The sequence below is a fragment of the Patagioenas fasciata genome, chromosome 3 (assembly GCF_037038585.1).
Source record: "Patagioenas fasciata isolate bPatFas1 chromosome 3, bPatFas1.hap1, whole genome shotgun sequence".
Taxonomy (NCBI): domain Eukaryota; kingdom Metazoa; phylum Chordata; class Aves; order Columbiformes; family Columbidae; genus Patagioenas; species Patagioenas fasciata.
Window position 1 is genome coordinate 55,814,621 of NC_092522.1, and position 12,269 is coordinate 55,826,889.

At 37.5% G+C, this 12,269-nt stretch overlaps 1 protein-coding gene across 4 annotated transcripts in view; it reads left to right on the forward strand.

The window, feature by feature from the left end:
- Positions 1-12,269, forward strand: part of UTRN (utrophin) — a 370,439-nt gene that overhangs the window by 83,627 nt on the left and 274,543 nt on the right. For all 4 annotated transcript variants that reach the window (XM_065835372.2, XM_065835371.2, XM_065835373.2 and 1 more), the window contains 10 exons: positions 159-274; positions 1,341-1,504; positions 2,008-2,211; positions 3,354-3,535; positions 4,249-4,399; positions 5,875-5,994; positions 6,741-6,842; positions 9,893-10,000; positions 10,598-10,777; positions 12,097-12,266. In XM_065835372.2, the coding sequence (XP_065691444.2) occupies positions 159-274; positions 1,341-1,504; positions 2,008-2,211; positions 3,354-3,535; positions 4,249-4,399; positions 5,875-5,994; positions 6,741-6,842; positions 9,893-10,000; positions 10,598-10,777; positions 12,097-12,266 (1,497 nt within the window). The remainder of the gene's footprint in view (positions 1-158; positions 275-1,340; positions 1,505-2,007; positions 2,212-3,353; positions 3,536-4,248; positions 4,400-5,874; positions 5,995-6,740; positions 6,843-9,892; positions 10,001-10,597; positions 10,778-12,096; positions 12,267-12,269) is intronic.

Sequence of the window (12,269 nt, forward strand, 5' to 3'; positions counted from 1 at the left end):
CATTTGTGTATATGCACTTATGTTTTTATTTTGTGTGTATGTTTGTATAGCTTAGGTAGCTATCTTCATATCTAGCTAATATCATATTCTGCAGGGTATTGGATTTTTTCTTCAGATGAAATTTACTGCTTTTTTTCCCGTTTTGTCTTCATGTTTAGACCTGAGCTTTTCAGCTGGGATAAAGTTATAAAGATGCCCCCAGTTGAGAGGCTGGAACATGCTTTCAGCATAGCCAAGAACCACTTGGGAATTGAGAAACTGTTGGATCCTGAAGGTGGGATGTAGTTATTTTACTTGACTAGAAGTTTTTTAAGGTCTTTTGAAATAAATTCCTTCTGTTGTCCTTTACTATGAATACTGATTCTGTCAGTTTTGTTGAGAGATATTTTGTTACAAGCCCTTAAATTTTGGTTTAAAAGAATGTAAATTGTAGAGTAAGAGTATGTCTGTGCGTGCGTATGCGTCAGCGTCTTGAACATTAAGGTTCAGCTGACCCGCTACTTAGAGACAGTATACCCAAGGTGAAGTTGGTACCCTGCCTTTGTTTTATTTGAGATAGAAGTTCTACCACAAGGGTCTGTGCTTTTTGGATGATGTAGAGCATTATGTAGTAATGGGAGAGCTTAAGAGCTCGTAATATTTTTTCTTTATGTATACACTGAGTAGCAGTAGCTGCCAGTGCTGTGGGCACTTACCACGTAGGAATGCTTACCAGGAAACTTTTATGGCGTCGTAGTAAAATCCTGAGCTGTTGCTCTGCTTTGAAGTGAGCCTCCAAAGGTGCAATCTGTATTTAAGCACTGCCTTCTTAAAAATTAATAATAAAAAAAAAAGGTCACTGAATGGGTAGCTCTCCTAAACTGAGACAAAAGTGAATCTGAATCAGTGAAACTCTTTTCCATATGAAAAGTAAGAAAATTAACTGACCAATACTGGGAGTGGGGATAAAGCCTAAATGGAAGTGACCCTGAATGGCTTTTCTGTTTGGGAGATGCTCCAGAACAGTTTTCCCCATTTTTTTTAATTCCATAGTAACTTCACGTTTGGGCTTTTACCTCATAATGATCATGCCTTTTAATGCAAATTCACTTCCAAATATAGAAAACTAATTTTTAAAATTTTTTCTTCTCTGTACTGCTTTCAACAAATGTCAAACCTGGCCTTTTAATTTAAAGCTTTTTAGCTTTTTAAAGACTACTTAACAGAAAAACCTGTGAACCTGAAGAACCTGTACTCTACACTAGATGTAAAGTCTAGTCTTCATTCTTTATTCTAAGTAATGCTCTAGAAAAGCTGCTTACTCATTTATTTTTCACCATATTGTATCTTTTTTGATGCAGATGTTGCTGTACAGCTTCCAGACAAAAAGTCTATCATTATGTATTTAACCTCTTTGTTTGAGGTCCTTCCTAAGCAAGTCACCATGGAAGACATCCGTGAAGTGGAGACCCTTCCAAGGAGATACAAGCAGGAATGTGAGGATGGAGAGTTCAACATGCAGCAGGTATTTGTCATCAAAGTCTATCTGATTCTTTTTGAGTTGTAATTTTAGCTAATCTTCAGGCTTGTCAGTTATCTCTGGAACATGTCTTTTATCTTGGGCAAAACAACTGGAAAAATATGAAAAAGCATAGCATCTTCTTTGTGATTTACTTCAGTGGCCCTATCTTCCTCTTTTTCATCTTTTCCAATTAATGTACAAAATCCTGTGTGTTGAGGTATAAAGTCTCATCTGTGTTATGGCTCCTTCTTCTGCTTCTCTTTCTCAATTATCTTGGGAAGCTGGAGAGTGTGGCCCAATATCTTTAACTGAGTATGCTGCAGGAGTTGTGGGATGGTTGTTCATTAGTGGTGACTGTGGCCCTTCTCACTAAACATGTACCCAACAATTACTTTTAAAGTTTTATGAAGACTTGAAAGGGATTTTAGTTGTTCTGTTTTTAATATCATTTAGAAGGGCATCTTCTGTGCACTTTCTAATAGATTGCTTTTCTCTTGGTTGCATAGGCTGTAGCACTTGAAGAGGAGCAGGGCAGTTCTAGAGCAGATACACCCAGCACAGTGACAGAGGTGGATATGGACTTGGATAGCTACCAAGTTGCTCTGGAAGAAGTACTTACATGGTTGCTGTCAGCTGAGGATACATTTCGGGAACAGGAAGAAATATCTGGTGACGTTGAGGAAGTCAAAGAGCAATTTTCCACCCATGAAGTAAGCTTCTTTTAAATTCTTTCTTTTTTTTTTTTTTTTTTTTTTTTGCGTGTGTGTGTGAGCTGCAGAACTTCCATCCTTATTCAAAACCTGCCATTCTGTTTCTTGTTACTTTTTTCTAAATTAAAAGCACCTTTAACTGAATGTGATTGTTTTGATATGGGTTTTTTTGTTGTAAACAAATAATAGCTTCTTGAAGGTGAAACAGATCTTTTTAGGAGAACCTACAGGGGAACATACTTCAAAACTTTAGTGGTTTTTTTCTTTTTAATGAGCTTTTGGTGGTTGGCTCATTGGTGCCTATAATACAAAGGCAGTCTGATCCTGGCTGATTTGTACGTCTCTGCTGCCAACTACTAAACAGCCCAGTCAGCCTTATGTCACTTTCTGTTAAACGAAGGCAATGCTGAAATTGATAATCATGTCAATTTAATTCAGTGGTTTTCTGGCCATGATTAGCATAGTTTATTTCAGAAACATATGTTGTTGCTTCCAAATTTTTGTTGTTTCCAAATTACTTTGGTTTGGTTCTGTTCCAAGTGTGAACAAGTGTTCTAATGTTGGTAAAAGTTTCAGGTGTCAGGTTAGATGTTTAGGTTTGTGCTGTGTCAGCTTACAGTATACAACTAAATTTAAAATCTCAATGCTGATTAATATGACAATTTTTTTTTTTTTTCCTATTGTGGTACAGTTTTAAAGTCATGAACCAAAGGAAGAGGTATTCTGGATTTATAGTAAATATGTGAATCTTTAATGTTATTAACTCATAGGGTTCCATTCTACAATGTATTTCAGATCTTGTTTTATGTTCTGTTGGTGATGGATGTTTGTTTTATTTTCTTGATGCATATTTCAGAGGCTGTCTTCTCGTGAACAGCTTTTTCTCTGAGGTGGTCAGCTTTTATTTGCTTTTTTTCCCCCAATTAGCTCTGTTTTACTGGCTCTAGAATTTTTCTGGCTCATGGAGCATCTTCTATCATAGAGAGGAACAGGTCTGCCATGCTTGTGAATTTGATGGTGCCAGCTCATTCTGCAACGCTGTTTCAGATGCAACAATTTATTAATATTAGGCCATTTACAAGTTCATAAAGTCCTGTAGGAGCTCACAGATCATGGTGACATGGCTGTTGTTCAATTTTCAGGCTTTTATGATGGAACTGACCGCGCACCAGAGCAGTGTGGGGAATGTCCTGCAGGCTGGGAACCAGCTGGTGGCCCAGGGAAATCTGTCTCCTGAGGAGGAGTTTGAGATCCAGGAGCAAATGCTGCTGCTGAATTCCCGCTGGGAGGAGCTGCGGGTGGAGAGCATGGACAGGCAGTCCCGGTGAGTCCTGCCGCATAACCTCTCCTGGAGCTGCAGGACCAACCGCTGGTGCTTGCTGCATCTCGGAGGAGTGGGTTTGCATCCATTTGTAAGATTTTTTTTTTTTTCAAATTTAACTCTTCAGTTTGTGACATGAAATCCACCTTCTTCATACTTTCTGAGGTGAAATGAACAAAATTAATGTAACTGGGTTTTTCCAGATTCTTATGTAAAAGTGTTTAGTGACTGTTATGATACATAAACATGCCAGACTAAATATATAGTATCTACATGCAGTAGTTACATAAATGTGTTTTTAATTTTTCAGTATTTAAAGTTCCTCAATAAAGCATACAGTAGATGTGGATAGCTATGTGTGTTTATACAACTAAAAAGCACTTAGAAGAATTTTTTTCCCGCCTGTGGGTTATCAAGCTAAGAGCTGTACATCAAGGGAGAAACTACACTTTGCAGCTCTCAGCAGAGGCTCTGTTAGCAGCAAATCCCTATTGCAAGAAACAATCTCTGATTTAAATAGCATAATTCATCAACTTCTTTTTGTTGAGAAAAAAGCAAGGATACTTAACTGTATTCCTTATCTTAATGGTGAAAATTTTATTTGATGATAACTGGTTTATGGATGGCCTTCCTTCTTTCGGATAAGAGCTAGAAATTAGTCTTTTTCTTTGGGAAAACTGTTTCTGAAATAACACTGCTGGTGCTTCCTCCTGCAGCCTGCATGACATGCTGATGGAGCTCCAGAAACAGCAGCTGCAGCAGCTGTCCGACTGGCTGACAGTCACAGAAGAACGCATTCAGAAGATGGAATCTCAGGTCTTAGCAGAAGATTTGGAGTCCCTTCAAAAACAGCTGGAAGAACATAAAGTAAACGTTTTTGTCTGTTATGCAGCACATATGGGAGAAGTATTTGGAAAATGTGTGTGTTGGTGGGTTCCTTAGATAAGAAACTTGATCATGTCAGATGTCGGATATGGCTGTGTGCTGAAGGACTGGACTGCATGTGATGTTTGGAAAAAGGATGATGATGGGGTAGAGGGGAACTGGAAGTTTCTGGAAATGCTTTTGTAACTGAACACTTGAGCACGGATGTCTGTAGCAGAAACTGTAATCTTCACTTCATGCAGGACACGAAACCCATAGGGGAAATTATGTTCTCACTTTGTGCAGGAAATGAGGCTTCTCTTGGTGATGGAACAGTAGGTGTGAGGAACAGTATGAAATATACTGTAGACAAACTTGCCTTTAATGACTGACAGGCATTGCTAAAGCATGCTTGAGACATGCAGATTAAAATAAAGCAGGAGTTTAAACTGTCATGAAGGGCTTTCCAAATCACTGATTCTAGTCCCTGCTTTTACAGGGATCACATCCCATAGACACTGCTCTCTGATGTGCACAACGTTTTGGAAGTGGTTTGTGTGTCAGTTAAGTTTCCAGATGGGAGTTCAGTCTTTCTAGCCTGCAGTTCTTTTTTTTTTTGAAGGAGAAACATGGCCTTTTTATACTTGTCATAGTTGCAGCTTTGGTTTTCGTACTCAGTAGTGAGGTTTGACCTTCTCCCTAGCTTGGGACATACCTCACAGGGCAAGAACTGCCGAGTATTTTTGGTCTGTGTAACTTCCTGTCCCAAATTTGTGTTCTTTTCTTTGCCTTCGAAATCTGTGGAGCTTGAGGTGTATTGTTCACAGTGTAGCTTAGGCTATTCTGGGATGAAAAGTGATATTTATGGTAGTGTAAAGGCATATTGATCTTTCAGGGATATTTTGGAAGCAGGCATTAACCCTGGAGTCTGTTCTTCTAGGAGTTATATGAATATTTAAATCTGCAAGTTATTTCAAACTGATCAGAGCCGTGTGCTTTCTGCAGTTTTCAGTTGTTGTCGTTGAACATTGTGGTTGATTATAGCATTGTTGATACTTATGAGAATTATATTGTCAGCTATTAAAAGACAAATGTTTTTAGTGATTTTGCTGTTTGGCATGCCCTACAATATTTGTTTATTAACAATAATGGCTTTTTATAGAAACACTTAAGCTGTCTTACCTATAACAGCAGACATATAGAAAGTCAGTGCAGTTGTAATATGATTCTTCTAGTCAAGTAAGGTGCAAAAAGCATTTCTTCATCTTTTCCACCATTTTAACGGAACAGTTTTGGGTTAATTTCTAGCAGTCTTTTGCTTACATTTGTTTAAACTGTGCAGTGGTTGCCAGTGATAAAATCTGTGTTTAGCTGTTGAATCTGAAGTACTTTGTCACAGCAGTTGTGTTAGTCACTGTGGCCAAAATAGCAGATTAACAAGTGTATTTGAAGTTGATAACCTCTCTTTGTTCTTCTAGAGCCTGCAGAACGACCTAGAGGCAGAACAGGTGAAGGTAAACTCCCTGACACACATGGTTGTAATTGTTGATGAAAGCAGTGGGGAAAGTGCAACAGTGATTCTGGAGGAACAGTTGCAGGTAAAATGTTGGAGTCCTCTCTTTTTTAACTGTAGTAGCAGGCACTTAAAACCTTTGCATATAATTGTTAATCAACATTTTTGTGTTTAGAGACAATTTATCATGGAAAGTAATTTAAAGTAATATTTTTAGAAGCAATATTAACATAAAGAATTATAAAACTTGCTCAGAGTAAAACCTGCAAAAGTGCTTTGGTGACTTTCAAGCTCAATTCCTGATGAGTCAAGCTATTTGCATTCCTGGTGACTCTGGCACTTTTGTAGTATGTCCTTTAAGCAGTTTCGTTAAAATGGGAAGATGCACAGTACAAGTCTTATTTCGCAGAAGTAACTTTCATTAGGAAGTTAAAATCTGATGGGAAAAATATTTGAAGACATGAGCAGAATTTATCTAAGGAATATTCTGTGAAGTATTTTCCCATTTTTGTCAGAAGTTAGACAGTAACCTGAAGTATAGGGAGTGTGAAACAGAATTTATTGAAACAGAATTCATGCTATTTTGTTCAATCCTTTTGAAGTCAAATAGCTCACTGACTTCAGCAAAAGCAGAGATAAGGCCACAGGTGAATGCTCTTGAAAATTTTAACCTCCAGCACTATGCAATACAACAATGGCGATTACTGGCAAGCATGTAGCTGCAATGTAGGAAGAGGTTACTGTGAAGGAGAAATTGCGCTTTTGAGTATCTGATTTTTGAGTTTCCTTGTGAGGCTTGGGAACGTTCATGTGTGTTACCTGCTTTTGCAGAGGCTTGGTGAGCGGTGGACAGCAGTTTGTCGTTGGACTGAGGAACGACGAGTCAAGTTACAAGAAATTCAGCTTTTATGGCAAGAGCTGCTGGAAGAGCAGGTCAGTAGCTCTTCAGTTACCCAGAATGTAAGACTGTGGAGGTAAAAACCAACCAATAAAACAAACAAAAAAAAAATCCCAAACCCCTTCGTAGGGTTTAACAACCCTCAGACAAAAAAAAAAAAAAACAACAAAAAAAAAAACCCAAAATCTTGAAAACTAGATTTGGTTTATGTTGTTTAGGTTCCCAGTGTTTCTTGAGAAGTAGAGAGACTGTGCAGTGCAAGAGAAGTTATTTTTTTTAAATTTAAGTAGGAAAGCTTATTACTTCTTATAAAATAATTTCCAAAGTAGCTTGCAACATGGTTGTGAAGTGAGTATATCTGTGACAGTAACATGACAATGAATCACTAAGTATTTAGTGGCTTGGTAATTACAGAAATTTTCCTAATTAAGGTGTGTGTGCTTCCAACATGGATACACATACACAATTTTGCAAACAACTGATCATTAGATACTGTTTTCAAAATCAGAAACATGAAGTGTTTGGTCAGTATAGAGAAGCATGCAGCTCATCTCATTTTACTGAGTTTGGGCAAACAGCTGAGTTGTGTGAAAGATGGCATTGTGAGTTTTGTCTTGCTTTGACATTGTGCATTTTGCACATGTATGGAATATACTGCTCAAACACAAATGGCATAAAAAATTTGGTAGCACAAGTACATGTGTTAGGTTTGTATGCTTAGTGCTAGAGCTTGTTTTGTGTTTCAGCTTAAAATATTTGATGGCTTTTCCTTTGAAGGTTTTACTTAAATTTTTTTTGTTTTCTTAAATGATGGTATTTATCACAGTAAGCTATTGTTTAAACTCTACGGTACACACAGATTGCTTAGACATTTGAAAGAAGTAGAACAGTGCTGATATAGCTGTTGCTATCAGTTACAGCCTGCTTTCCTTGACAAGATGTTTTGTCTGCATATTTTGGGGTGGTATATGTGTTTCTCCCTGGGCCCTCCTATATCTATTTGCAGTATATTGATAAACTGTATTTGCAGCTGATGTGACCTTGCTAATCTGACCCAAGGTCCAGATTCTGTTTTATCCATTGCCAACTATCTATTTATATGTATTTCTTTAAAATACTGCAATGGCATATATGTACACACATAAAATTGTGTGCTTACATTATCTGACAACTCCTGGGCAAGATAAGTCTTTGAGTTGAGAAGTAAGGGTTCCTCAAAAATCCTCATTCTGTATGTCAAGGTACAGACTTCAAGTGCTCTCAGTTTTGATGACCCTATGTGAACATGTTTCTGTTCTTTTCCACCCTTATTTGCCTGAGGAGAAGTAACCACTCATTGATTATTACAATACTGTTAAGAGTGTCATCTTCTGTTGGAATTTCTTTGCTTTCAGCTTTTTAAAATTTGTATGTAATTATGTTGCTCTGTAAAAATGAAAAAAAGTCAGTGTGTATTTAATGCAGAATGTCAGATAGCAAGTAATTCAGAAGTAGAAGTTTATTTCAGGTGGTTTACATCAGTCTATGTTTGCATACTTCGTTCAACTCTGAACAATGCATTTATTACTAACAGGTTTGAAATGCAGTTCTCTGTCCTCCAGAATTGTGAAGAACCTACAAAAATTAAAATTTAAAACTAATTAAAAACTTTAATACAAAGAAGTTGTTAACACAAAAGTAATTAAAACATTTAGATACTGTAATTTTGCCCAACCAGATGGAGAGATGAGCAACAGCGACACATCAGCCTTTGCGTGTCTGCCTAGAAAATTTTTGGAAACCACATTGCCAAGTCAACACAATTCTTACCACTCAGGAAACAAATTCTTCAATCAGTGCCAGATATTTCTTAGCACCGTGATAATTATGTTTCAGTTTTCTGGAGAGAGTTGTCTTTGCTGATTTAGCACAAATGAATTGAATACATTGAAGGGTTCTTAAGCTCCTCTTATGCATAAAATATGTTGGCTGGGATGACAGCATGATTTTTCCAGAGAATATGTGGTATTATAGTTTTGTTTTTCACAGCCTTATGGCATTTCCACTACCATCATATTTGCTGTCTGTACATTCTGCATATTGGTTTACATTGGCAATGTAAGCTACCTTAACCCTTTGGCCCAGAAGTTGCTGTAGTCAGTTCTGGGATAATGTCAAAAATATACAGCTAGACTGAGGAGCCTAGTAGCTGCTGTGAATTGGGTTGTTCAAAGAACAAAGAGGTCTGCCTTGCTGTATTGTTTTATTTTTTTTTCAAACACAGAGGAGTAAGAGTGTGCTAGTGGCTAAGCAACTGAACTTGATAAAGAACTGGGTATTCTAGTCTATGGAGGTGGTTGTGCAGCTGCAGCAATATATTGCAAAATATAATATAAAATATATGAAAACATTCCTGATTCATGATGCCAGTTATTGTTGGAGTTTCTATAAGAGTGCTATGTGAATGAGGAGAAGTGAGACCCAGGAGAGACTTCCTAGAAAAAAAAAGTGTAAAAAGTTCAAGATCCCTGAGTTAGTGCTATCCAGAGCAGACTACTCCAGCTTTCAGCAGTTAGAGATTGTATTTGCTGAAGTTATTTTGCAACTACAAGTAGGTACAGTAAACAGGGAGGTGACTAATTAATATCTGAGTCTTTGGCCAACTGCCTGGACTAAAAGTTCTGAATTATCAGTGGTGTAGCTTCTATGAGAAAGTGTTTGTAATGACTGGTTTTGAATCACAGAGGAAGAAGGGTGGAGAATGGAAGAAAGCGTACATACTATTTTGATATATTTAATTCTAATGTAATTTGTAAGTCCTACATCAGCTTTATGGTGGATATCTACACCATAAATTACTTTTTTTGGGGGTGTGCTCAGATATGTTGAGAAATGGTTTTGTTGAAATTGTTGGAAAGTATTGTGTAGTTCTCTGGTCTGGTATTTTTGTCCCCTTTTATGTACTATTTTTGTTAATGCCAACTGAAATTCCTGCATATACAGACTGCAGAACTGTGCTTTGAATGCAGAGATCTTAAAGTGGGAATTGTCAATAGCAGTTTGACAAACTTGGTATTTTTTGTGCTATTTTTCTTATGATCTGTAGTGCTTACTGAAAGCTTGGTTAACTGAGAAAGAAGAGGCTTTGAGTAAAGTCCAGACAAGCAACTTCAAAGATCAAACAGACCTGAGTGTGAATGTTCGAAAACTAGCAGTGAGTATTGTTATCCTGCTCTATCCTGTCAAATCTTATAGACTAAATGAATGGCAAATTACCAGTTTGGCCTCAATAGGAGCTGTGAATGCATGATACTTTGGAAGCCAGACCAGTATTCCCTCCTTGCCAGATTCTTTCACTTGGACTTATAAAATTTGTGCAACTTACTCTGTGGCCATTCCGGGTTGGTGTGCCAAGCTTTGGAACAGCTCTTCTGGGTTTTTCACAAGGTTTTGAGCTAATTGCAGGCCACCAGTCAGCTGTGTTTTCCAAAGGGTGAGGTGTGTGTGTTTTTTTTTTTTTTTTTTTTCTTTTTTTAAAATACATCAGTGCAGCTTATACCTGAACTGATCATTTGTAACGGTTACTCAAGAGATACTGCTGATTGCTCTGGGAGCTGTTTCAGGGATGTGCTCTTCTAAGATTGTCTGTTAGTGCCTTATTACGCAAGGGAACTCTTTTGAAAGCTATGATGCATCTGGCTGAGGTAGTACTTTTTTTTTTTTTTTCCTTCTTTTTTTCTCCCCAAGGAATTAAAAGCTGAGAGGTGACAGAACACTTGATGTTGTCTTTAATATTTTCTTTTAACTTCAGATTTTGAAAGAGGACATGGGTATGAAACGGCAAACACTAGACCAGCTGAATGAGCTAGGTCAGGATGTGGCCCAAATCCTTGAGAATGACAGAGCATCCAGTAAAATTGATCAGGATCAAGAAGAACTAACTCAGAGGTGGGACAGTTTGGTTCAGAAGCTAGAGGATTACTCTAACCAGGTACCTAACAAGGCTTTATTACATTTTAGCTGTTTAGATGTCTGTATGTATGCAAACCTCATTGATCCTGTCCAGGTGAGTTCTTGGCATCAGGCTAGAGAGGTAGGTGAGTACTCCTTCACATAGGCCTGACTTTATCTGCTGACAAACCTTGTCTGCATTTTTTGGTCTTCAAAACCCCAAGTCATTAACCTGACAAGTACTATTACTCCTTTCTCACACAGATTAAGCTTCATTTTTCTGATGAGTAAAGCAGGCTTGCCATGTATTATCAGTCAGTGCAAATGCCTTTAAACATTCTAAGAGTGCTGGGACTGGATTAAATCTGATACTAAAAGAAAACAAAGTCAAAACCCAAACCCCAAAATAGATAAATAAATGGGAGTCATACAAGCATTTATGCTCTGTGAGTATGATTTCTCATCTGTTGAAAATGAAGTAGTTGTTTGTTTGACATGTAATGATGATAGCCAAGCTGGGTTGTTAAATGTTTATTTTAGTATTTTGAGTGCTTGGTAATGTTTTTATTTAGACAGAACTCCCATTAGCTTCTCTGAGAATTTTTTTTGACAATTTTATGACTCATATGTCCCTTTTTTGTGATATTAAAATGTTAATATGATGAAGGCTGTGGCAATGATTCACGATCCTGTTAGTGTAAAGTGAATGAGTTGTGTGGTCTGAGTAGGGGTCCATTTCAGCCATGTGGCTTTAATTTGTTCTTGTGTTTGAGTCAAACCACTGGAGAGTGTCAAATCCTGTCTTCATCCTTTCACTCCCCCTCAAGATCAAGTACATACTAGGAACTTACACATTGATTCCTTTGGGACTTACTTTATAACTGTGCTTTATAACTTCTTAAGGAGTGTGGAAGACTTCTCTTGAGTGAGTTTTTAGGACAAATCTCCTGTGGGTCAACTCTTTCTGAGAACTAGGCTTGGTTTTATGGGGTATGAGTATAGAATGTAAGAATTGTGTGTTAATAAACCCAAAGCACCTTGGTTCTTTCTGTGAACCAAGCAATGATGAAACAAAATATATATAATGCTTATTTTGTTGATTTTTAGTACACTTGGACTGGCACGAAATTCTAGTTGAACTGAGAATTCTGATGTGTGGTTTGCATCATTAAAATAAGAATAATGGAAGTTTTTCCTCTGGAGTGCATCTGTGATAAAGGTGCTTCATGATGGCTAAATGTGGTCATTTGTAAGAGTCAATGAATGGGTTTTTATGGCTGAATAAAAGGAACTAAGCAAAACCAATTCAGTTTGTGTTCGAAATGGCATTTAACATTTTTGCTAAATTATTTTGTACAGGTTACTCAAGCTGTAGGAAGTGTAGGGATGTCACAGGCTGCACAGAAGACTGTTGCAGAAACAACACCATTGAAGGAACAGGTTATGGTTAAACAATCCAGACAGGAATTGCCCCCACCACCACCCCCAAAGAAAAGGCAAATCCCAGGGGACAGCGAAGCAAAGAAAAAGTA